This window comes from Passer montanus, unplaced genomic scaffold (genome assembly GCF_014805655.1).
Source record: "Passer montanus isolate IOZ18808 unplaced genomic scaffold, ASM1480565v1 scaffold10, whole genome shotgun sequence".
NCBI classification, from domain to species: domain Eukaryota; kingdom Metazoa; phylum Chordata; class Aves; order Passeriformes; family Passeridae; genus Passer; species Passer montanus.
The window spans coordinates 39,467,162-39,492,133 of record NW_024356505.1 but is presented as its reverse complement, the minus strand read 5'-3'; the positions used below and the strand labels follow the sequence as shown (position 1 = coordinate 39,492,133).

The 24,972-nt window shown below is 49.3% G+C and overlaps 1 protein-coding gene and 1 long non-coding RNA gene across 3 annotated transcripts; one reads left to right on the top strand and one right to left on the bottom strand.

Annotated features, from left to right (window-relative positions):
- The first annotated feature begins 1,081 nt into the window (after positions 1–1,081).
- CSRNP1 (cysteine and serine rich nuclear protein 1) lies at positions 1,082–16,646 on the top strand. Of its 2 annotated transcripts, XM_039704744.1 has the most exons (5): positions 1,082–1,235; positions 8,300–8,495; positions 10,787–11,046; positions 11,486–11,782; positions 12,785–16,646. In XM_039704744.1, the coding sequence occupies exons 2-5, from the start codon at positions 8,324–8,326 to the stop codon at positions 13,766–13,768; spliced, it is 1,713 nt and encodes a 570-aa protein (XP_039560678.1). In that variant the 5' UTR covers positions 1,082–1,235; positions 8,300–8,323; the 3' UTR covers positions 13,769–16,646. The 2 variants fall into 2 exon arrangements, with proteins under 2 accessions (XP_039560678.1, XP_039560667.1); XM_039704733.1 differs by lacking the exon at positions 1,082–1,235 and having other exon boundaries at positions 8,273–8,495.
- On the bottom strand, positions 15,902–18,491 carry LOC120500221. Its single transcript, XR_005627050.1, has 2 exons — positions 18,436–18,491; positions 15,902–16,966 (listed from the first exon to the last, which is right to left on the bottom strand). It is a non-coding gene; the product is annotated as an uncharacterized LOC120500221 (long non-coding RNA).
- Positions 18,492–24,972: the final 6,481 nt, after the last annotated feature.

Sequence of the window (24,972 nt, the reverse complement as noted above, 5' to 3'; positions counted from 1 at the left end):
CCTGTGGTATCCAAATTTGTTTTGGGGTCCAAGTTTTTTCCCTGTGGATTCACAACCCTTTGTGGGCTCTGAAGCAGCCAACACCCTTTGCTTTGGGGTCCCCAGACTCCTGTGTGGCCAAATATGTTTTGGAGCCCATGCTGTGCCTGTGGTTTCCCAGGTCCTTGTGGGACACAGCATCCCCGAGGAACTCTAATCCATTTTGGGGGTCCCAGCACCCCATGACCACTTGGGAGTCCAAGTGGTACCTGCGACTTCCCAAGCTCTTATAGTATAGACACCCCTCTTTGGGACCTAAATCCATTTGGATTCTCACTTGGGGTCCCCAGCCCTCTGTGCTACTCACACCCACTTTGGGGTCCAACCTTCCCTGTGGCTCCCCCAAACCCTTGTGGGACACAGCTTCCCCGTGGGACCCAAATCCATTTTTGGGACACAGCTTCCCCATGGTACCCAAATATATTTTGGGGTCCCCCAGCCCTCCGTGGTACTCACACCCACTTTAGGATCCACACTGTCCCTGTGGCTCCCCAACCCCTTGTAGGACACAGCTTCCCCATGGCACCCAAATCCATTTTGGGGTCCCCCAGCCCTCCATGCTACTTGCACCCACTTTGAGGTCCACACTGTCCCTATGGCTCCCCAAACCCTTGTGGGACACAGCTTCCCCGTGGGACCCAAATCCACTTTGGGGTCCCCCAGCCCTCCATGGTACTCAGACCCACTTTGGGGTCCATGCTGTGTCTGTGGCTCCCCAACCTCTTATAGGACACAGCTTCCCCACGGTACCCAAATCCATTTTGGGGTCCCCAGCCCTCTGTGGTACTCAGACCCACTTTAGGGTCCAACCTTCCCTGTGGCTCCCCAACCCCTTGTGGGACACAGCTCCCCCGTGGGACCCGCAGTGATGCGGGGCGGTGCGGGGCGGTGCGGGGAGCTGCGGGGCGGTGCGGAGGGATGCGGGGCGGTGCGGAGGGATGCGGGGCGGTGCGGAGGGATGCGGGGCGGTGCCTCCCGCCGCTCCTGACTCAGCGCCCCGCCCGGCGGGGGCAGGAAGCCGGGCGGGCCGGCCGGCCCCGCTCCTGTCACCGCCTGCGTCAGAGCCCGGAGTTTTCCACTGACGGAAAAGGGCAGCGCGGGGCGGCGCAGCCCGGCCCGGCCCCGGCAGCGGAGCGGGAGGCGCCGCGCCAGGCACCGCCGCTGCAGCCGGAGCCGCCGCGCCGACACCGCCGCAGGTAGGGAGCGCGGCGGGCAGCCGGGATGGGGATAGGGATGGGGATGGGATGGGGATGGGGGAGACGGCGTGGGCGGCCAGGGGGAGGCTCGCCTTTCAGCAGCGGGGTCCGCTCGGTGCCTGCCCAGCGCGGGGCTCGGCCGGCTCGGGGCCGTCCCGCCGGGCGGGGGTGGCGGGGCTGCGGCTGCGGCGGAGCCGCCGGGAGCCGCCGGGGCAGCGATCTCCGCGGAAGGGGTGAGGGTTTGCTGCGCCCCCGAGCCGGCCCCCCGCACTTTTGCCCTACAGGCACCCGAACGGCTTTGTAATATTTATTAGGAGTAGCGCGGAGTTGCCTTCTCAGCCCTGCCCCGCCAAGTCCAGGCTCCGCTCCATCCCCGCGGCCGCGGTTCCAATTTTTTGATGTTGAGAGAAAGGTTTGGGGGGGGGGCGGGGGGAGCTTTGCCGGCTCGCTCTTCCCCAAATCCGCCCGGCTGGGGATGCTTTCCCGTCGCTACAGCAACACCTACCGACGGGCGCACGGAGGGACCGACGGGCGGACAGACGGAGCGGGGCACCCCCACACCCCCCGCCTCCCGAAATAAGACATCGCGGCTTTCACAGCCCACCTGGAAAAAAGGAGGAGATAAAAAAAAAAAAAAAAAAAAAGAAAAAAAGGATACCCCGTCTCCCGCCCCCAGCTACTAAGTTTTCTCAGGTTTTTATAATTTTTTTTTGCCTGCTCCCCCCCACTCCCTCCTCTACCCCCGGCATCCTCAAAAGTGTCTGTCACCTCCGAGTTACATAATGTCGCTGTAGGAAGAGGCTGACACACGGGGACAGCCCTTTCCTAAAGCAGCTCAGCCTTACTGACGCCTGGAATGCCAAAGCCTGGGTGGGATGGATGGAGGGAAAACCCTCACGGCCGTTTACAAACCTCGAAGTCATGGAATGAGGGAATCCTTAAGGCTGGAAAAGCCCTCTCAGATCCCCGAGCCCGACCCTTAACCCAGCACTGCCAGGTTAAGTCTTATCATTTGTTGTCAATAATTGATCACCAATTATTAATTGATTTTATTACTTTATTTCTTCGTGGAAATTATTTTAGTTTTGCTCTGCTGAGCAGTTTGCAGAGGTAGCCCTTCAAGGTGTGTGTGGGGTTATTTTCAGGGTGGTTGGGTTTGTTCTCCTCCCGGAGAGGCTCCGCAGCTCCCAGCAAAGGCTTTAATAATTCAGCGCAGGAAATGCGTGCGTATATACAGCAGGGAAGGTAACGCACAGCGTGTACCTACAGGAGGACAAATATGGAAACCTGGTGTGAATTATTCATGAGGTGTGATCAAATAGAGGATTTTCCTAGACAAAGCACGCTTCGCTGTTTTCCTGTTTGTTACAGCACAATCTGCGCCGAGTACATCCGAACCTCCTTTCATTTTGGGCCGTGTCAGATAACCTTTAATGTGTTTGCTGAAATTTCTTATTTACCTTTCAAGCTGTCAGCAAGAAGTAAGGGCTTGGTAGAAAAATCTGACAAGCCTTTTTTTTTTCTTTTTTATTTTATTTTTTTTTTTCCTTTGTGGCCTTCCAGAAATTAGGAGATGGAGTAAACACTTCTGCTGCTCCTTCCGGGGAAGGTGTTTTGCCTGTTCAGTTTCTGACAGGAGCATAAACTCGTGCTGCTAGGGACTGATTCATGCTCCCACTCCGCAGCACGACGTACTTTGGGTTTTGCTGTTGCATAGTAGGCAGAGGCTATTTTTAACCGGAGCAAGGTTATGAAACCTTAGACCCAGCTGGGTGAAAATAATCTGGTCTGAACTGGAAAGCACAGCTTTATGTGGCTGGGAACACGCGTGGGACTGTCCCCTGGAGGCTCCTGGTGGGATGATCCCGCTCCCCTTGGCTCCAGCCAGCCCCGAAATTGGGAAGTGCTGTCATCGGGAGGCTGTCACGGCGGCACAGGGGAAACCACTTAAGTAAATATGCAAAGAATTAAAATAGTTAAATGATTGAGCAATGAATCAGCGCTGATAGTGTGGTGATCATTAAATAACCCTGAGGTGTTCCTGGGATCACCACTGCTGTTGGACATCAGATCTCTGGGATTGCTGAGCGGGAAGCTCAGCTCCGCGGCACTTTTTGGGGATTCTCACACAGAATTCTGTGGGATTCTCTTTGCCCACAAGAAACGGCAGCGTGCAAACAAACACCAACCCCAGCAACTCCCCCAGCGCTGCTCCCCGAGCTGCCCTCGGAGCCGTACCTGGCTAAAATATGCGGTGGTGTTTTTTAAACTAATATTTACTCCTGCTAGACCTGCACAGCCACTGCGGCTCCGGGGGAGGGAGCGGGAGCCGCTCTGACTCACGGCTCAGCACGGTCCTGAACTCGCTCCCAGCAGCCGAGCCCTCGTCCCGGTGTGCTGGGAAGAGTCCACCTCGGTGTGCTGGAATAAGTCCACTTTGTCTTTTCCCGGGCTGCAAACAGATGGCTGAGCTTTAAAGTCAGCAAAGCAGCTCAAAAAGTCACTGGAAAACAAATACTTTTAGCGCGCTGTGCTGAGTTTGGGGGGGGTCAGAGGGATTGTTGTTTCCTTGGTGTTCCCTAAATCGCTTGGCAAAAGAAACTTTGCTTTCAGTAACTCATGCACAGATCGGGATCCTTCCATTCTTTAGGATGCTCCACCGACCAACCCCCCAGAATCTGAAATATCCTTGCTCCTGGGTGTTCTCCTGCAACACCATGGGAATTGTGGCACAAGCAAAGGCAGCTGCTGGAGTGGCTTTGGAGTTTCCTTTGCTTGCACTGCTGCGATCGCCTGACGCTTCAAAGCACATCTACAGCCCCAAAATACAGCACTGCAACATCTCCTAATTCTGCCCAAAGCCACGGTGCCTCTTGGTGCAGTCTCCTGGAGACTGGACACTGCTAGGGGTTTTTAGTTGCCTTCCTCTGCGCTTGGCTAAACAAAATGCCAAACCTTCTTAAATCTAAATTACTCGAAATATTTACTGTTGAGACGTCGTCCAAGAGGAGGATAGTTAAAACATTAATTCCTTGCATTCCAGTGTATTAGGGCTTTACCCTGCAACTTGTTGGGTGCCAGAAATGGGACTTTGCAGATTGGATTCCCTTCCCCCCAACTGGACTGCCCCCTCCTATTCCCCCCCACCCAAACTTTAATGCTTAAAAAAAAAAAAGAAAAAAAAAAGGAGGGAGAGAGAAAGAAAGGAATGCACATCTGGGCTAAATATTTGTTAGAAAGTATTCCCAGGATAGTGGGAGTTCTGGTGCCAGAGAGGAATTCCTGCGGGTTTGATCCATTGCATTATGTACTTGTTCCAAAAGCTGTTTTCAGTAAAATAGATGAGTAAGAAGTCTTAGCCAAGAACAGAATGTCTTTTTTGGCAACTGAAAGGAAGATAGGATTATTTTATTTCAGGTTATGTAAAAAAAAAAAAAAAAAAAAAAAAGAGAGAGAGAAGGAGAAGGTGGTAAAGTCCTGCACTCAGTGGTGCCTGCAGAGATTTGCAATGGCAAACTCAGATATAGACATTTATTTTCTCCATGCTGCTGTGGACATTTTTGCTTTTAAGACACTGATTTGCAATGGCAAGCTCAGATATAGACATTTATTTTCTCCATGCTGCTGCAGTGGACATTTTTGCTTTTAAGACACTCTTGTGGGTTTAAGGTTCCTTGCAAAATTACTGCAATTAAAATATCCTCATTGTGTCTGAATGGGCTTCTGGGCTTTTTTGGCTGAGTGACCAGTGGCCTTGGTGACATGGCTTTAAAGGCAACATCCAAATTGCTGGTGTGAATTCTGTCTCCACATGCCAGGGTGAGGAGGGGAGCAGAAGATCATCCTGGCTTTGACAGTAAAATGCCCATCTGGAGGATTTTTTGGGGTAGGGGAGAAACAGACACTGATGGGTGAAGCTCCACTACATCTCTCCTGAGAAGGATTTGAAAATTTGGCTTGGAAAGCATCAGAGCCATAAATCAGCAATGAGGGGGAAGGTGTAACAGGAGAAAATCACTTTATTTCGCTGGTGGGCAGCAGGTTCACCAGCTTTTTCCCATTAGCTGGGAATCCTGTTTGCACAACGCCTCCTTTGCATTAACAAAACAATAGGTGTCTTGAAGAAGACAGCGTGCTAAAAGTGGGGTTTTTTTCCCTATCCATTTGGCTCATTCTCATAGATGGGGAGCTGCACAAACCTCCCTTCATCCTCCTCGCTGGTGATAGTATTTAAAAAATAAATAAATAGAATTGCACCATCTTCTGCACAGCTTGCCTTGGCTCTGGCTTGGTGTTTGTGTTAGCTGGGTTCACTGGCTGGAGGAGAGCGCTCTGGTTTCCCTCTGGGCTCGGTCTGGGGGATGTGGTGCAGCCTTGATGGGCTGTTGGGTTGGCAGGTGACCCGAGCATCAGGGCTGCTGCATCTTTGGTCCAGCCCTGGGAGTCTCCCCTGTCTCAGCAGCGTGACCTTGGCTGCTCCAGCAGCCTCCCGTGTCTCCCACGGGACTTGGATGTGGCCAGCATCGCATCTCTGAGGGAGTTTGCTGTTGGAAATGTGTCCTACAGGCATTGTAGGGAGCTGGCTCCTCCCTGCCTTGGCTATAGTGGCATCCCTCACTGTCATCCCTCACTGTCATCCCTCACTGTCCTGTGGAGCATTCTCTCTGCAGCAGGAGCTGCTGCTCTTTCAAGCCACATGTGGGATTTTTTTTTTTTTGCAAAGTTTTCACCTGTTCAGGTGGACAGTGGGGTCTGCAAACCTCTGCAAACAAAAAACAGCCCAGGCTTTGATTCGGACCCCTGCCATGGATTTGGAGAGTTTATTTGCTCCTGGTTGTTTCTTAAAGCAAACATGAGACAGAGCAGGAGGCACATACACAGAAATAAAGCAAATAAAAAGTTTGTTATTTGCTGTTTTGTGGCCACCTGCGAGCTCAGTTTTGCCATGGAAAAAGCAGGAAAGGGGTTAATCCAGGTGTCTGGTAGGACATGTGCTGCTGGGGCTGGAGGGTGGCCAAATCCACCTTCTCTGCATCTATTTTGGATTAAGGCCAAAAAACCAACAACCCCTCTGTGGCAAAACCACCTGCAGCTCCAGGTCTGTTGAGGAGGAGGAGGAGGGATGGAGGGAACACTTCTCCCCAGCTTCAGGGGGACGCACTGGCCCTGTAAGCACGCCTTGCAGCGAATTATTAACTCCTCCAGGCCAGGGAAGTGCTTCAGCCAGGGACTTTTTTGACCTTTAAGGGACTATTGTCTCCTGGGAAGCCGGTGGTAAACATAATTAGAGAGGGTTGGTGCAGGACTTGGAAGGAACTGTGTGCTCCTGTCCTGCAACGTGACACTGCTTGGTGCTGTCAGGACACTGAAAATCCCGTGGTGGGGAGGTTCTGCAACCAGTGTGGTGTCTGTGCTGCCTCCTCAGGCCTGTCAGAAGGGCAGGTTTGGTGCTTTTTTGTGTTGTTTTTACTTTTTCAGAGACTTAAATTAACTTCAGACATGCAAAGCGGGGTGAGAAAGTGTTTGGGTTGCAAAGAATGAATTTGGCCGGTGGAGAAGTTTCGTGTGGTGGGAGGGGATGTGGACTGGGTGTCTGGCACCCCTGTATCTGCACTGTCACCATCCCAGGGCTGTCTGCTGTCCCAGATGATCCAAATTCTAGGGAAGCTTTAGCTTTTGTGTGTTATAGGGAGGCTGCTAGCATCCCATATTGCTGGGGCTCTCCCCTCCTTGTTGGAAGGAGTTCCTGGGCTGGGGCTGCATCTCTCCCACCATGGGTCTGGTGGGATGGGGTCAGAGCAAGCCACCCCTCAGGCAGCAGCCTGGCTCTCAGCTCTGGGGGTGGCTCACTGGCTCCCAAATAAGCTGCCAGTGGCTTCTGCAGGAGCAGCGGGAGCTGCAGAGATTTGCAGTGGCAAGCTCAGGTATAGATATTTATTTTTTCCATGCTGCTGTGGACATTTTTGGGACTTGCTTTTAAGACACCGCTGTGGGTTTAAGGTTCCTTGCAAAATTACTGCAATTAAAATGTCCTCATTGTGTCTGAATGAGCCTCTGGGCTTTTTTGGCTGAGTGGTCTTGGTGGTGTTGCCAGAGTCTCAAAGGTGGAATAATGCATCATCAGTGCAGGAGCACTCCAGGCTGGGTGGGTGCTGATGTCCATTAGAATCAGAATATCCTGAGTTGAAGGGACCTACAAGGATCTTTAAGTCCCAACTCCTGGGAGTCCCACTCTGTGCCTGAGAGCATTGCCCAAACACACTGTAGGCAAAGGCTGCAGCTTTTGTGGTTTTTGGGTTTTTTTTTTGTCTCACAAATTTGCACAAACTTTATAAAAGCAAAGTTTAAAAGATGCAAACCAGTTATTTTTCGCTTTCTTTTATTATTTTTTTTCCTTTAAGATGAGCAGGGGCAAAGCATGCAGGAAATTTAGGAATCTAGGCAAGTACAGAGCTCCTTTGTTTTTAATTAGCTGCGTTGTTTTTAATTGCTTCTATGCTTGATACATAACCCAGCCTAAACAAGAATAGCTTATTGAATGGGGGACTGACTATGAAAGGCACCGTGAGGAGAAGGGCTGTTCTACACAGTTGATATATTTGTATTTCAGTGCTTCATTTAATAAGTCTGTTTCCCCGGGGGGCTGTAGCAAGTAAATCATGCCAACAGATTGTTTTCTGCAAACTGGCTTATTTTTGTAATTAGCAAGACGTTAAAGCTGTAACTGCATAGAAAGCGATCTGGGTGAGGAGTGAACATAAAAGAATTAGTAAGCAAAATGTAATACTTACTGTTTGATGACATTTGTGTTGATTGGATTGGTTTCTGGGCAGTTTCTTGTCTGGGATAGTCAGTTCCTTCTGCAGTGTTGTGAAGTGGGAGAGAAATTCACAGGTGTGCACAGTGAGTGTAGTAAGGTGAGGTGTTTTAGGGGCAGCGCTTTTTGGGAATCACATCTGCATGGCCAAGTGGATCTGATGGGGAAGCCTTGCAGGGTCCTGCTCATCACCAGAAACTGCCAAGATTTCCCTGGCCTCATGTTGCTTTTCTCCTTTGTTTTGCAGTTATATGACAAAAACGGCGTCACCATGAGCGGAGTATTGAAAAGGAAGTATGAAGAGCTGGGGGATGACAGCACCTACTGCTCCTCCTCCTCCTGCTCCCCCCTCTCCTCCTCAGCATCCTCAGGATGGGACACTGATGAGGAGAATTCCCGTGGAGAGCCCAAGCCCAGCTCTGCCTTAATATCCAGCTTCACCCGTGAGTACCTCTGGCTTTCCCAGGATCAGCCATGCCTCTGCATGGGATTTTTGTAGGGTGGTGGTGGGTCACCACCACACAGAGACCCCCTTGGGGCACACCTTTATGGCTAGAAGTGGTTGTGGCACCTGCTACCTGTCAGGACACGGGTTTATAATCATCCATCCTCCTCACAGTGACCTTCCTCAGCCATTCCTTCCAGTAGTTATTATTCCTTTGGAATATTTTTGCTGATGTCCAGGTTTGCAGGAAGAGAAACCCAAGGATGGGTGTGCAGAGGCATGTGGGTGCCTCCAAACCTGTGCTGCAGGACCGTGCCACCAACCCTCAATCCCCTGCCAAGCTGTTTCACAGGCAAAACCTAATCAGACAGTGAAGGCCTGTAATGCTGTTTTTAAAAAATGATTAACCAGTAGCGTAATTACCATTTCAGAACTTGTTTCCTACGTAAATTGGATACTTTGCCAAAGAACATGACACGTTTGACATTGCCTGCGCTGCTAGTACAGATAAAAGCTATTTTGTTTTCCCAGCAATGTAAGTTTTGAGAGCTTTTAGGAAAACACACAGAAGGCAGTGTTGTAAAAGCCTTTATCTGCCGTGTGAAGGGAAAAATAAAAAGTACAATAGAAGAACATCTTCACGGAGGAGAAATAGTCCAACCTAGTAAATTATACTGAACACCCACTGTATATAGCAGTTAAGGTCCACTTAGCAGACATACACAAACACGCAGTGGTCTGAAAAGGCTTTAGAAGTCTTGTAATAATAAAGAGTCTCATTCTTGCTTGTCTTCCCAGGTTTTGTGACAAAACAATGAAGTTTTTGTATTCTCTGGCTCAATTGGAAAAGGGTCAGGAATGGGAAAACAATTTCAGAGGAGGGGTGCAGGGAGAGAGAAGCAAATGCCAAAGTGCAGCAGCTCGGCCGATAGATGATCGTGGTGGTTAACTTGCCTTCTGATAAAGAGCTCGTGTTTTAGGAGATTGAGTCAAGGTTATTGTGAAAATGCAACACACAGTGCAAAGATATGATCAGAGTGACTGCAGGGCCCAGTGTGAACCCCCAGCTATTGAGCAGAAGCTGCTGACACAGCTGGGTGAACGCTTCTTTTTTCTCTTTTTTTTTTTTTTTCACATGAAACTGAAACATGATATTTTGGCAAGTGAGACCTGTGAAATGTGGGTGCAGTTAACTGTCCAGTCTTGCACTTTCACAGCCTTTGGGGCCCACCAAACCAGCCAAGCCCCTCAGGTTGTTGCAGTCTTTTCTTGGATCCCACTGCAGGGCTGCTTGTGGCTCTGCCTCCCAAAGAGCAGGGCTTGATCCCAGCTCTGCAGCAGTCACCCATCCTTTCTGGGTTATTTTTTTCCATGGAGGCAACCAAAGCACCCCTGCACTAGCAGAGAATGGGACCAGAAATACCTCCCCACCACAAATTTGGGTGTAGCTGGCTCTTTTCCTGCCACACTCACGCGGCTGTGCCTGGCTTTACCTTCTTGGCAGGCCACACTCGTGGAAACTCACTGACTCTGAACCTGCCCTGACTAATTAGTCCCCCTTCATCTACTGTGTTTGCACATGCAGCTGTGCAGGGCCAGGTATCTCTGGAGAGGCTCTGCTCTAAGTGATGTGTAGCATGTTTCAGCAGTTTAAGATAAACCAGAGTCATGTATTGCCATGTTTACTCGGGGATCACCTGCACAAAGATTAACATCTTTGCAGCTGCTCTCAAATGAGTCTCTTGAGAATAAACCGTAGATTCAGAGTTCCTCCCAGTGGATGGTGAAAGGAAGTACCAGAAAAAACAGCTATTTGGGCTGTTTTCTGCCCTGCCACAAAAGCTGGAGCCATGAAGCACCAGGAATACCAATGCCCTGGCATCCCAGGTGCAGACCAGGGGCCCTTGAGCATGGGGCAGAGTGGATTTAGAGATAGATGTGTAGGATGGGTGGTTGCTTGTTCATTATACTCTGCCACATGTGAAGAATAAGCAAATGGATGTTCTTGGGGGATGTCAAGCAGGAAGGAGAAGCAGCAACCACCTGGTAGGGTGAATCTCATCAGTGACTCTGATGCAGCAGGGCTGGGCTTAGCTTCCTCTCCATCCTCATCCCATCTCTGAAGTGTTAGCTCCTAAAACACCACCAAGCAATGTTGTAACCCTGTCCCAGTGTGTCCCTGTTGAGAGAGTAATTACAGGTCCTGCCTGTTTGTAATATTTCTATTTCATCTGCAGCATGGCAGCACCGACTTAGTGCTTTTCCTTTTTTCAATTCTCCCCTTTTTAGCCACGTCGATCCTGAAGAAATCCAAGCGACTAAAGAAGAACAATGTGGAGTTTGACCGGGTCACTGTGTTTTACTTCCCACGCTGCCAGGGCTTCACCAGCGTGCCCAGCCGTGGGGGCTGCACCCTGGGGATGGTGAGCAAACACAGCTCCTCCCGGCAGTTCACACTGGCAGAGTTTTCAAAGGAGCAGGAAAACGTCCGTCGGGGAAAACTCGAAGAGAAATTAAAAGAGGAGAAGTTGGAAGCGTTGAAATGGAAAGTGAGTGAGGAGCGTGGGGCTGGGTTGATGGGGAGCTGGTGGATGCTGTTGGTTAATTGGCCAGTACTTAGTAAGAGCCTCTGAGACCTGGGGGCACCAATCCTTAGCTCTGACTTTGGGTCTGCAAAAAACACAGGCTCCAGAGGGGGATTTTCATTTACTTCTCCACCTTTGAAAAGTGAAAAGACACAGAAGACATTTTTGCTCTTTTGGTAGTACCTCTCTGTGCTGGGATCCACTTGAGACTCTTCTTGGCATCTCCCAAAGTCTCTTCATTTCATTTAGATACTTGGTATCCCAGGACACATCCCCAGTCAGGTGTCAGGTCTTTGTGGGCTCTGAGGTTGGCCACCATGGGGGAGAATTCATTCCTTTCTTGTTTCCAATGGCTCTGAGTCCCAACCAAGCCTCTAAAGCTTTGTCCATTTTGTGCCCTCAGCTAACCATGAACGGCACCAAGGAGTCCGAAGAGGCCAACCAGCTCACCATCGAGGACATCTCCGACGACGACATCGACGTCAGCAGCGTGGACCTGGAGGATGGCTTCTTCCTGCAGCCCTACCCCGCCAAGAAGAGGCGCGCGCTGCTGAAGGCCGTGGGGGTGAAGAAGATTGACAAGGAGGAGAAGCGGGAGCTGCACAACATCCGCCTGTCCCGGGAGGACTGCGGCTGCGACTGCCGCGAGGTCTGCGACCCCGAGACCTGCAGCTGCAGCTTGGCAGGCATTAAATGTCAGGTACAGCCTCACCTCCGGGCGTGGGGGATGCTGCGGCTCCAGCTGTGTGTTGGAGCCGGGGGGTGTGAGCAGGTTGGACAGAGCTGGGGCAGCCTGTAAATCCATCTGCTCCCACCTGTGCTTGGCGGTGAGGAAAGCTCTTGGAGCATCCCTCAGGCTGCAAGGCAGGCACTGCTTGAAAGTGTTCTCTTCCCAAATCACACGCTCAGCCATCCCCACACTGCAATGAGAATGTCCCCGCTGTACATCCCCACGAGATCCATACCTGCTCGATCTCCTGTTGGAGGTGGGCCACGTGGGAATGTCTGCAAGGAAGAGCTCCTTGCTCCTCACACGAGGCTGCGCTTTCTCCCCCTCCCCCAGGTTTTATTTTTAATTCCTTTTTCTTCTGGTGTGTGTCACAAATCCCAGTGCGCTCAGGCGAACGTGGGAGTGTCAGCTGAGCGTCAGCCCACAGCGGAGCTGTGCAGGCCACCTGCACAGCGGGATAATCCCCCTCTATTCAATTAGTGAGTTATATTTTTCAGGGTATTTTTTGCGGGTGCCTGCCCAGCTGTATTTAGGGAACCTCATTCCCTATTCTGGGCACTGCTTGCTCCCTCGGTGCCGTGTTTGGAGGCTGGGGGTGGCGTAGGTGGGTGCACATGGGTGCTCCATGTGTGTGTCACAGCCCCCCTCTAGTGGCTGCTGCAGATCAGATAGTGAAATCATTAAACAGCAATAACGAAAAAACTCAGTTTTGCTCCCTTATTTCTCCTTTTGGAACATTTTGTTTATTTTGTTTTGCTTTTTTTTAAAGAATCTTTTTTCTGCACTTGTACTGAAATCCAACTTTTTATGACACCTCTTCAAAAGAGCAGGGTGTCTTTTTTTTTTTTTCTTACTGTTTTAAACCCCTCAGCTGTTACTTAGTTTCTCAGGGCAGAGGAGTCATGGGCAGTTTTGGTTTTACGCCACTGGGTTCAACCCTAACCCTCCCCCTCTGCTTCTCCCTGTTGCCAGATGGATCACACCTCCTTCCCCTGCGGCTGCACCAAGGACGGCTGTGGCAACACCGAGGGCAGGATCGAGTTCAACCAGGCCCGCGTGCAGACGCATTTCATCCACACCATCATGAAGCTGGAGCTGGAGAAGCAGCAGCAGAGCAGCGAGAAGGTGGCGGAGGCCGAGCCGCCTTTCCGGGAGCGGCTCCCTGCGCTGGGATGCGCGGCAGGGAAGGGCTCGCTGGAGGAGCGCGCGGTGCCGCTGGCACCTGCCTTCCAGTTCAGCCCCGACCTGGAGGCCCTGGGGGAGAACAGCTGCAGCAGTGACATGACAGACTCCTCCATCTCCTCCCACCCCAGCGAGGACCTGGAGGAGCCCTACGAGAGCCTCCCCTCCGACAAATCCCAGTCGGACGTGGACGACGACGGCTTGGCGCGCATCCTCCACTTCAACGACTCGGACGCGGAGGAAGAGAGCAGGCGTGGCCAGGATGACCTTGGCTGCTTCCATCCCACTGACTTCTTCATTGAGGACCACGGCAGCGAGGCCAAGCCTGTCCCTGGCCACTTGTCCCACCTCTCGGAGTGCCTGGATGAGAATGCCAACCAGGACAGCGGGGGTTTGCTGGAGGATGCAGCCCAGGGGAGGTGCGATGGGCTGTCCTGCTGCGCCTCCTCCTCCACTGAGCCCTGCTCCAAGAGCTACGCCGACCTCAGCCTTTCCTCTGATTCCTTGGATTTCTTCCAGTCCTTCTCGGACTATAACTTGGGACCTCTTTACAACTCCTTAAAGGAGTATGAGAACCTGGATAACTTCTCAGCGTTACAGTTTCAGTTGCCTAATTTCCCTGGCTTCCCACAAACTGGAGATCAGGGTTCCTGTTTCTTGGAGTCCCTCATTGGTCTGTCTGAATCCGTCCCTGAAACCCCGGCCCCTTTCACAGACAATCAACTTTTGGAGGATGCCATCAAGTCATCGCTGATGGAGACAGTGAAGGTGTGAAACACTGATGTGGCTCAGGCAAGGACTGATGCCAAAAGGAAAATGGAGGAACAGTTGGACAGGCAAACTTTCACTGAAGGGATGGTGTGCTACTCAAATATAAGGAGGAAAAAACAGCAACAGCAGAAGACTTTCTAAGCAAATTAACTATTTTTGGTCTTTATACAACATGAACGTTTTGACATACTGCAGCTACAATCAGTTCTCTTGCTGTTTGTGCAAAAATTTCTAAACTTTCATGACGGGGTGGGGAAGGGAGGGAGGGAGAAAGACTTTCACATGAGAATTTCCTTGTGTTTTGTACGAAAAGACTTGTTGAGAAAATCTCCTCGCTAACGTTGCCAGTCGTCCATACAGCCCCTTCTAGAAACGTTTCAGTGTTGCAGGAACTTTTTAAGGCAACTTTTTGAAGCTGTATTTATTGTGAAAATTTGTGGTTTGCGTAAGAGTCGGCCCAACACACTCTTACGTTTAAATCTGACAAGGTTTACAGAAGAGATCCATACACTATATACATAATCATTCTTCGTCTATTTATTGCAAATTCCAGAATTTAACTAGCCACTGAAGCTTGAACTAGCATGAAACCTTATTTAAATTGGTAATACCTCAGATGTATTATGTGTACAATCATATTTTTTTGCATAATATATCTGTATTTATTTATTTTCTACCTGTAGTACGTGAATAGCACTGTGGTTTGTCGATGACCTGGAAGGGCAATAAGGTCTTCAAGAGGAAGATGACCCTGGTTTTTCTGAGTCTGAATGATGTTGGCTGTTTGGTCTTCTCTTCACATTTCTAAAAACACTGAACAGAAGTGGTATGGGAGGGGAGGGACGAGGGAAGAGTTTGTGCAACACCCCTTGGTTTCTCCCAGCCTTGTTGTAGACATGAGAATGGTGTTTGGTCTCCATAATGCCACTGTGGAGAGCAAAGCAAGCAAAACCTTCAACTATTTAAGTAGTAACATTTAATACTAGCACGAAACAAAACCCAACCCCTTTTTGTAAATTATTTTATAATTTATTTAATTTCCTATGGATTTGGCCATGAGATCTTTCCCTATCAGTTATGGTGCCTGAATATGCAGAGGAACTGTCAGCAGTGGTGGGGAGGTGGAACCATAAGGACCTTGGCAGCCCTCGTGGGGGGCTCTGGGAGAGCAAAGCCAAAACAGCAACAGTGCCCAAGTGCCCCTTGGGACTCCCCAGCACTGAGGATGTTGCAGCTCCAAAATCCAGTGGGTCACACTGATTGTACTATATTTTTATATAGGTGAATTGAGTAATTCCAGAAAAACAAATGGATATGAATTTTTTTGGGGTTATTTATCCTGTGAATACAGTTTTTGGACACCTGAAGTCCAAGCTGAAAAACTGAAGGCTTTTGGTTTAAAAAAAGAAAGAAATCTTTGTGTTTAGGATGGATACTGGAGGCTGCCTTGGCCTTTTGCTATTTAAGCCAGTCTGAGAGCATGACACTGTTTGGCCATGAGATGTAACTGGACAAAAAAATCTGTGCATCAGTGATACACTAAGTGCCTATACCAGTGGTATGGAAAAAGCAAAACGGATTTAAAACCTACCGGCTTTAAATTCCCCCTTGGAAAATTTGGTGATGGGAGTGATTCCTGGCATTACCAGCACAGGAGGAGGAGACAGTTCTGGTGTCCCCAGCCCTGCTGCCCTGGGAGCAGCTGGAGGGAACTTCTGGGGCTGCAGAGACACACAGACAAGGGAACCAACCCCGAAACATGGATTTCAGGATTTTTCCATTGGCTGAACTGTTTCTAACCCCGACCACAGGGATGGTGCTTTTGGATACCTGCTCTTCGACAGGTGCCTCACTGCAAACCTGCCGGCAATTTAGGGAACTTCTGGCGTACGAAACGTGGGTTGCTTGGGGTTTTTTAAAATCATTATTGTTGCTATTTAATTGTACATCTTCTCTGGTATTGAGCCAGTCAACTTGGAAGTGGAGCTGACTCCCCACGGCCGCGAGCGGGTCCTGAGCCCGCGCTCGCCGCCGCTTCCTCCCGCAAGGCATCGCCCCCGGGGCGACTGTAGGAATACTACTGGCAGATGGAGGATTTCCTGGATATATCTATTATTATTATTATTATTATTGTTATTATTATTATTATTTTTATTATTATTATTATTTTTCATTGTCGTCATTGTTTCTTTAGACTGAAAAATCCCCTTTTCGGTTATCTCCTAGGTGGTAGTTCCTCATCCTTCAGACTGCATCAAAAATACTGACAGTTGAAAGTCTGGTAGCGTTCTGTATTTATTGGCACTAATGTATTTTGTAACATTCCTAGGTTTCTCTGCATATATATTTATATATATATAAAATATATGCCTATATTTTATATATATATATATATATACACACACACACATACTTTTTTAAAATGAATTATTGGGATTGACTCCTGCCTTGTGGATTTTTTTCAGTAATTTATTCTTTTTATTTGTGTTGGTGCCAAAAAAGAAAAAAAATATTTTTTTCTCTTTTTTTTTTCCCCCCAGGGCACTGAATTGTAAATATATAATTTTTTTTTCTTCTCGGTATCTGTGTAAAAAGTTGCCTGTTAAACAGTTTAAAAACTGGGTATTTATTGACACAATCTGTAATTATCTAATGTATTGGTTGAAACACTTTGGTTTCAACATAGCTTTATTTTAGCTTTCTTTGTGTATATATTGTGATTATGTTGCTTAAAGGTACAAGTTAAAAAAATGCTTTATTTTTACCTTATCCATTTGCATTTGTTTATAAAAAAAGCATATTTGTCTACAGCTGCTGTCTCTCATTTCATCAAAGCAATATGAAGAAATTTCCATTACACTTTCAATAAAAGAATTTTGTTTGAATATGGCGGTGTCTTTACTAATGTCCTTTGTGTGACACAATAACCTTTTCTCTTTTTCCTAAATAAAGTAAAAAAATCAGTGCATGGGATGTGGTTTTCCCAGACTTCTTGGGCTTGTGGATGGTGGCTGCTGGTCTCTTAAGGGATGGTGGAATAGACAACAGTCATGGCAGCATCGACATCACCAAGGAGGAATCTTGGGAAAGCCTGGAAACCACTTTCCCTCCTGGTTTACAAACCACTTCTCATTGCCCCATGGCTGCCCTGGGACCTGGAAGGATGCAGCTGGACAGAAGCATCACCATGGTCCTGTGCCCCTGGGAGAAACAGAAAAAATCCTCTTGGTCATGGCAACAGCACGGAAAGGAGAGAGTAGCATGTGAAGCAGCAGCCCATGGTACAAAGGAAAAAAGATGAATAAATGCCGGGAATCTAGATGGGGAAAAGCACACCTCTCCCATGGGTCTGTGGCTGTCAGCACAGGCATAAATCAGAACCACTGCCATTGACCTGAAAGCAAGGGAAATTGGCCAAAGAATGCCATTGTCTAGTTTTCCATTGGGAATCCATTTTTAAAGGTTGCCATCTGCCCCCAGAGCAGAGAAGCTCAATTAATTGAATAAACTATTTGTTACAAATTATTTGATGGGCTGTAAAAGCAGAAATATTGAAAAGAGGCTCATCCATGGAGGTTCTGCAGCACACAGTGAAGCTCAGCCTGTTTACCCACCCAGAGGGATGTGTTTGATTGTGGGTTGTTTTTTTTTTCTTTTATGGGGTTTATCTCTGTATTTCCCTCTTACATTACTGATTTTCTGACTGGGAGCAGAATAGTTCCCAGCATACAGCTCCAGCTGCAGCACTGGTGGGTTTTTGGCTCATGGTGATGACTTTGTGTCATGCCCTGGCACAAGACATCATCACCAGGGGACCCATCACCCCCAAAGGACAGTGCTGAAACAGCCCCAGGGTGCTGCATCTCATCACCCAGCCTCTGCCATGGGCATCCCCACAGGGAATCACGGTCCTGGAATGCTTTGGGTTGGAAGGGATTATATTAAAGACCACCTAGTTCAACCCCTCTCCTGATGCCTTTCACTTCACCACGTTGCTCTAAGCCTCACCCAGTGTGGTTTTGAGCACTTCCAAGGATGGGGCACTCACAGCTTTTCTGGGAAACCTGTGCCAGGGCCTCACAACCCTCAGAGTAATTAATTTCCTCCTAATATCTAATGTAAACTTGCCCTCTGTCACTTTAAAGCCAGCTTCCCTGTCCTATCACTCCGTGCCCTTGTCCAAAGTCCCTCTCCAGCTCCTTTAGGCAGGCTGCTTTGGATGCAGCCCACAATGTGGCTGGGGCTTGTGGGCTGCCAGGGCACATCGCCAGATTGTGTCCAGCCTTTCACAAACCCCCCCACGTCCTTCTCCCCAGGGCTGCTCTCCAGCCATTCTCCACCAAACCTGTGTTTGTGTTTGGGATTGCCCTGACCCAGATGCAGGACCTTGTTTTTTTTTTTGTTTTTTTTTTCCCATCCCAGTGAAAGACTAAAACTCAAATGAGAACATGAATTGGCCATTCTGCAGTGCCCCTTCCCTGGGAATGCCAAGCTGACCTCCAGGTCTGAGTTAAAGCCTCAGCTCTGGCAAACGTCTGCTGAATTCCACGGAAAACGCTCTTGGATGGGCAGAGGAAATGCCTGTTGCAGTGAGAGGGGTCTGGAAGCCCCGGGAATGCATCACCTGGGATGCTTTTATTGCCTCTGCAGAAGATCTAAGGCTTCCTTACCTACTGCAGTGTCACGCTGGCTCAGACACGGTTTACAAACCTGCCCTTTTGCCTCTATCAGCCAAACCACAAAAAAGAAAAATTGAAAAAAAAAAGTATATATATATATATATATTTTTTTTTTTTTTTTCCAAATCTCCTGCCTCCAACACCCCTGCCCTCACCTTGCCCTGCAGCTCCTAGCTTGTTTGTTTTATTTTGTTTTGTTTTGGTTTTTTTCAATTTTCCTCTGACGGAGTTAAAGTCCATCCTCTCCGTCATTTTATGAGAAAAGCTCGGGACTCTTCATTCCCGCACGGCGCCAGCTGTGGAGTCACCGAGGCTGGCGTCACAGCCTGTTCCCGTCCCCGGGTCGCCAAGTGACTCATCCCTTTTCCGGAGCAGCTCCGCCACCCCGAAGGGGACAGAACGCTTTGGAGTCTGGCACCTCGGCACCCAGCGATGAGTAACAGGGAAAGGAAAGGGAAATAAATGGAAATAAAGAGGGTGGTGAAGCCCCAGGCAAGGTGGGGAGAGCGGGTTTATTCGGGGTCGGTGAATCAGCGGTGCCGGGGATGGGAAGGAGCTCGGTGCCAAACGGGGCGGGAGTGCCAGCTGGGTGTCGCCGGGCTGGGACAGCTCTCTGTGCAGGCAGCTGGCTGCTTGCAGCCCTGCCGAGAAAAGTTGTGGGTTGCAGCTGGTTTAACCCCTTCCGAGGCGCAGCTCTGTGAGAGCAGGGTGGGCACGGCTCTAACAGCAGCACCTCGCAGAGGGGACCGTCCCCAGCCAGCCCAGAAACTCCTCTGGCCCCACGCTTCAAGGGAAAGGTAAACTCCTCTCGGCAGAGAAACTGTGATAAACTGCTGCTTCCGGGCCATGAGGATGCTCTGAGAGCTGGAGGTGTTCACCTGGAGAAGGGAAGGCTCCAGGAGACCTTAAAGCCCCTTCCAGAGCCAAAAGGTGTTACAGGAGAGCTGGAGAGGGACTTGGGACAAGAGCACGAAGTGATGGGTCAATGGTTTTAAAATGAAAAGGGACAATGGCTTTCAAATGAAAGAGGGAAGGTTTGGATTAGATACTGGAAGGAAATTCTCCCCTGTGAGGGTGGTGAGAGCTGCCCAGAGCAGTTCTGGACTCCCCATCCCTGGAATTGTCCAAGTCCAGGATAGACAAAGGTCTGAGCAATCTGGTCTAGTGGAAGGTGTCCTTGCTCATGGCAGAGGGTGGGAACTGGATGATCTTTAAGGTCTCTTTCAACCCAAACCAGGAGATGACTCTATGATTCTCCTCCACAGCTGCAACCATTGGGAATTTCCAGGGCTGCTTAATCCACACAATCCCATCAGCTTGTTTTACCCCTCCCAGCCTGCTGCTGAATGAATGGCAGTATTGCCATCTACTGGGCAGCTGCCTCGTCCCAGCCTCTCAGCTGGCCAAATCGCTCCTGGGCAATGCTTGTCCTCCTCTCTGGGCCCAGACACACCACATATCTCACTAAGATATCATAGTAAAAGAAAACAAAATACAGTTTAAATGGCCCACTGGGGTTTGGAGGAGGGATGGGGTGTCCTGGGGCTTGGCCTGGCACACACATCCTCAGCTGAGTGAAACCATCTCCAGAAGGAAAATGCTCAAAACCCCCCCACCCCCCATGGATGCACCTCTATTTTGAGCAGGGAAGCTGAGTGAGGACAAAATGTGCTGGACATGCCTGACTCCATTACATCAGTAAGTGCATGAAACCCACCAAAACCAGAATACCTGCAACCACAGAGCTGAAATATTCTGTCACAAACACAAAGGCTTTTAGTCAGCCCAGCTGAGAAGGCTGAAAAACTTGAGATTCCCTGCAGACCACATGAGCCACACACTGGGCTAAAACATTACAGAATTAATAACATTCAAGGTTCTCCCTCCAAAACAAACCTGCTCCCCTGAGATCCTCTGCAAAGGAAACTATTATCTATTACATTACCCTGGAAATAAATACTTGGCTACTACTTTGGAGTAAATAGAGATGGGAACTTAATGGTACCTAAGTGCTTTTCATAGTCAGAGCATCCCAAAGCACTCTCTGGTAATTAAGGCTGAATGGCTGTCAGGAGGCAACAGGGCCCCTCGTAGCCACACTCCCAAATATCCATCACTTTTGCTGCTAGTGAGCAAGAATTGATTGGTGAAGGAGTGATTTCAGCTGCAGAGATTTTGGGGTTATCCTGATAAAGGACAGCAGTGCCAGGGCAGGATTTGGGTGAGGAGATGTCTGTCACCAGAACATTTTTTGCAGCCATGGTGTGGCTGGGGGCCCTGTTGCTGAGCTCAGCTCTGTGTGACTTGAAAGCTCCCCAGCTCTGCTGCATTTTGGGCCAGCCGAGGTGCTCGAGGGTATGAAGACATCCCCATGGGGGTGGTGACATGACAAGGGACCTCAGGAGAGCTGTGCCCCTTTGACACAGAAGGATGGGATGGATATAATGGGATAGAACTTTCTCAGACTTTTCTAAGGGCACTGACCCCTATATTTGATCTGTGCATCCCCTGTTTCCCAGCATCAGCAGCCTCCCCTCCCAAAATATCTCAAAGTGTTGCAGCCAGCCCTACACCTCACCAGAGCACCCTACACCTGGCAGAGCCAGCCCCCAGGAACTAATTCTCTTGTTGCTACGGTTATCTCCTTTTTCTGCTCTCCATAAACACGTGGGCAGCACCAGTTTTCCAAAATCTGCTTGATTCTCTGCTTCAGCTGCATCCTCACCTCTCAGTTTTGGGGGAAAGGAGCACCCTACACCTGGCAGAGCCAGCCCCCAGGAACTAATTCTCTTGTTGCTACGGTTATCTCCTTTTTCTGCTCTCCATAAACACGTGGGCAGCACCAGTTTTCCAAAATTTGCTTGATTCCCTGCTTCAGCTGCACCCTCACCTCTCAGTTTTGGGGGAAAAGAGGTGGACATTCCTATGAGCATTATAACACTGCCCAGTTGTGTTTCCCCAGTACCACTGGATAATATATTGCTGTTAAACCTATCATTCTCCACACAGTAAATCCTCTGGAGCTCTGCATTTTCCACAGGCTTTCCAAGGTGGGCTCCTGGGATCAGAGTTTTGCCCAGCAGTGCTGAGGAACACACAGCTCCAGCCAGGCACTTGGATGGTGAGAGGGAAAGGAGGCACAGGAGAGGCACACATGCCCTGACCATGTGCTGCCAGCTCCTGCCTCCCTCTTATCCTACACAATAAATCATGGCTGAGCAGCACAAGCTGTTCCTGTCAGCAAAACACAGAAAGAAAACCCTGCTCTTGGCACCGGGGACGTGATAATGACCCTGAATTAGAGCTGTGTGTCTCCAGCACCTGATTCTCCTGCTCCTGTGGGTACAGCCTGAGGTTTCTCCTCCTGGCAGTTGTAGGAACAGGTCCAGGACTTGTTTGTGTGGAGGAAGGATTTAAAGGAGCAATGTCCAGCCTGGATCTCAGGGCAGCTTGTGGCCAGAGCTTCCAAGCAGCTGATGCCCTGTGGAGAACACAGGAGTCATTGCACAGCTGAGGGCAGAAGCAGGGACAGCCTGTCACTGCTGTCACATCAGGGGACAAACAGGGGATGGCTGGGGGGTTTGGATTGTGGCAAGGCATGTGCACACTCCCTAAACTCCTGGTGTGGTCCCAGCAGCAGGAACATCCCCAGTGATTCCCAGCTCTGCTCAGCCCTGGCCAGGGACAGAGGCTGATGAGCAATTGGGACCCCCTGTGACATCCCAACCCCCCTCACACCAAGCACACAGGGTTAGACCCCCAGCCCAGGCATCAGGCACAGAAATAGTTCACTTCTCAGCATCCGAGTAATTTCTGGAAGTTGTTTGGGAGGCTCCTTTTGTAAGCTGTCATTTCTCAAAAAATCTTTGACCTTGTGTCTTTTTAATTCCTTATTTTTGAAGGAGAAACTTGAATACAGTCAGGCAAGGTCTCAGGTGCCAGCGAGCTCCTGCCATTTGGCTGCTGAGTGTTCTTAGAAGGGACATTCCTGGGACAGAGCACACCCAGGCTCTTTCAGAAGTGTCCCTGTCCATGGCAGGGAGGCTGGAATTAGATGATAACTTTAAGACCCTTTCCAACCCAAACCATTCTGTGATTCTATGGTGTAGCAGCAGAAATCACACATGCTGTCTTAAAAGGAGCGAGAGCCATTCAGCACCATTAAGGGGTGGGAAAAATGAGATTCAGGGTTTTTTAATTTGTCAGAGAAGAGGGGAACTGCCAAACTACTGAGCACCCAGGAGACACTGCCAAGTGCAGTGTAATAAAGTTGGGAGCCAAGAATACAGCCAGGACTTTGCTCCTTCAGAAAACACCCCTGGTTTCATTTTCATTTGCCATAATAAGGAAGATTTAACTGTTTGCAGAGCAAAGCTCTGGGAAACAGGGGTGAAAAGCAGCTCCTGTGTGTCATTGCTTATCTGTGGGTCTGCAAGCAAACACAGAGGGCAGAGTTCAGGGCTGAGACATGGCACGTTATCACTCTTGGCCCAAAAAACTCCTTTAGCAGTCGGTGATAACCGTGTGTGACATTCCCTTGGTTGGCCAATGCCCTCTAGTGGCTTCTGGAGAGGAGAACAGTGCATTCCCCAAAGAGAGAGGATTTTGCTAAAATAGTGCTGTGCCCCAGGTGTGTGCAGGTTTTAGGAGAGATAGGACATAGGTGGTTTAAAATTGTTAAAGAGCTAAATCAAAATCCTTCATCCATAAATGTGCATCTCACACAGCAAAAGGGAGAGAGGGGAGGCTGTGGGATTCCCTGTGTTTTCCAAGAGGATGGTTTTGTAGTTAATAGAATCATAAAATGACTTGGAAGACACCAAAAAGCTCACCTCATTCCTACCCCCTGCCATGGGCAGGGACCCCTGCCACTCTCTCAGGTTGCTCCAAGCCCCAGCCAACCTGGCCTTGAACTCTTCCAGGGATGGTTTTGCAGATCATCAAAAGACAAATCTTGCCTTATTGTTCACATACCTGTTTTCCTTTGTCTTCTCCCTTCCCCCCCTTTACCAGCTCTGCTGTGTGTTTAATATTTGGAAATATGATCCACTGCAGACAGGCTTGCCCAGCTGACTGAATAAGGGCCTCTGCACACCTAACAGCACAGGGGATTGTTTTACACAGAATTTATTGCTTCCTGCCTAGGAGAACATGCACCAGAAATGCCCTTTTCTATGTACTCAGTCTTAAAAAATCATCCTGCACAGAGTGAATTTAAGAACAAGCTGGATGGATTTGCTTCCTATGGGCTGAGTTTGCCAATACACTTGAGGAAAGTGCTCTCTTTAGGAGTATCTTTATGATTGAAGCTGTTTGGGGATATGAAGAGAACCCAGTTCTGCAAGCAAAACCTCTGCTGGCTGCTGTGAGAACAGGTCAGGACAGGAGCATTTTACTGGTGCCAGCAGCATCACACACTGCTCTGCTCCCACTGACCTGGAGCACTGAGCTGACCACCCCTGCCTCTGGTGTGGTTATCCCTAAGGAACCCCTAACTGCCCCAGCTCTGACAGACAGGAATAGAACACACATCCCCATTTCCAACCTAAGGCAGCCCCTCAAGGAGAACAATCCATCATGACAATTTTCTGCAGGTTTGGTGCAAAAATGACAGCCCTGCCCAGCCCCAGGTCAAGGTCACTGTCACAGGCTGGGAATTCCCTGAGCCTCCTTCCCTGCTGACAGGGTTGGACCTGGAGCCTAAGGCAGAGCAAACACACCAACATGTCACTGGCTGCACTCACTGAGACTTTATCACACCAGTATTAGCCAAATCTTGCTGCTAATAACCCAGAGAGGTGCAGAAGGGATGAGAGGAGGGTTAAAGAGCACAGGTACTTAATTTTATTTCATGTATTCATGCACCAAGTGATCCTTCTCTAGAAACCTCCATTGTTCTGCATTGCCTGGAAATCAAAAAAGCAGATTAACTCAGCAGAGAGGCAGAATAAGGCATGTCTCCATCCCAGGGAATGGTCTGAAGAGGGGTTTGTTCCCAGCTGAGCCAGAGGAATGCTCTAACAACCTGTTCCCACCCAAAAAGGTTTATGGACAACAGTGGCCTCCCTGTACCCCACACTGATTTAAAATACCTCTCCTCACTTTTCTTTCCAGCAGAACCCACAATTTACAGAGGCTTTTCCACAAAACCATCCCCTGTGCCTGGGAAAAGGCTGGTTCTTGTGCCAGTCATTATTTACGGAGAAAAGAACTCGCTATTCATTCCCAAATGTAAAAGCTGAGTGTGGATAGTGCAGCACTGCAGGATTTGCACTTTCAGAGATGCTTTATGTTTGCTGCATTTCCCATCCAACTAATTCCTCCCATGGCTTCCTGCAGCAAGGTTTTGTCTGGGTGAATGGTGATGATAATTTTTTGGACATGGAGCCCAGTTCCTGCGTGGTTTGAATTTTGTCTGTGGCCCTCAGCAGAGCATTTCAGCTCTGAGGCAGCAGCTGCTTCCTTAAAATTGTTTGACTACACCAAAAGCAGCATCAAATATCCTGGTTTTAGACTTCCCCAGATCTC

What these genes read in the sequence shown, in the direction of transcription:
- CSRNP1 (XM_039704733.1), top strand. Translation starts at nt 8,273, where the DNA reads ATGTTGCTTTTCTCCTTTGTTTTGCAGTTATATGACAAAAACGGCGTC. An exon ending in CTTAATATCCAGCTTCACCC is followed by an intron (nt 8,496 to 10,786) that starts GTGAGTACCTCT and finishes TCCCCTTTTTAG; the next exon opens with CCACGTCGATCCTGAAGAAA. An exon ending in TGGAAGCGTTGAAATGGAAA is followed by an intron (nt 11,047 to 11,485) that starts GTGAGTGAGGAG and finishes TTGTGCCCTCAG; the next exon opens with CTAACCATGAACGGCACCAA.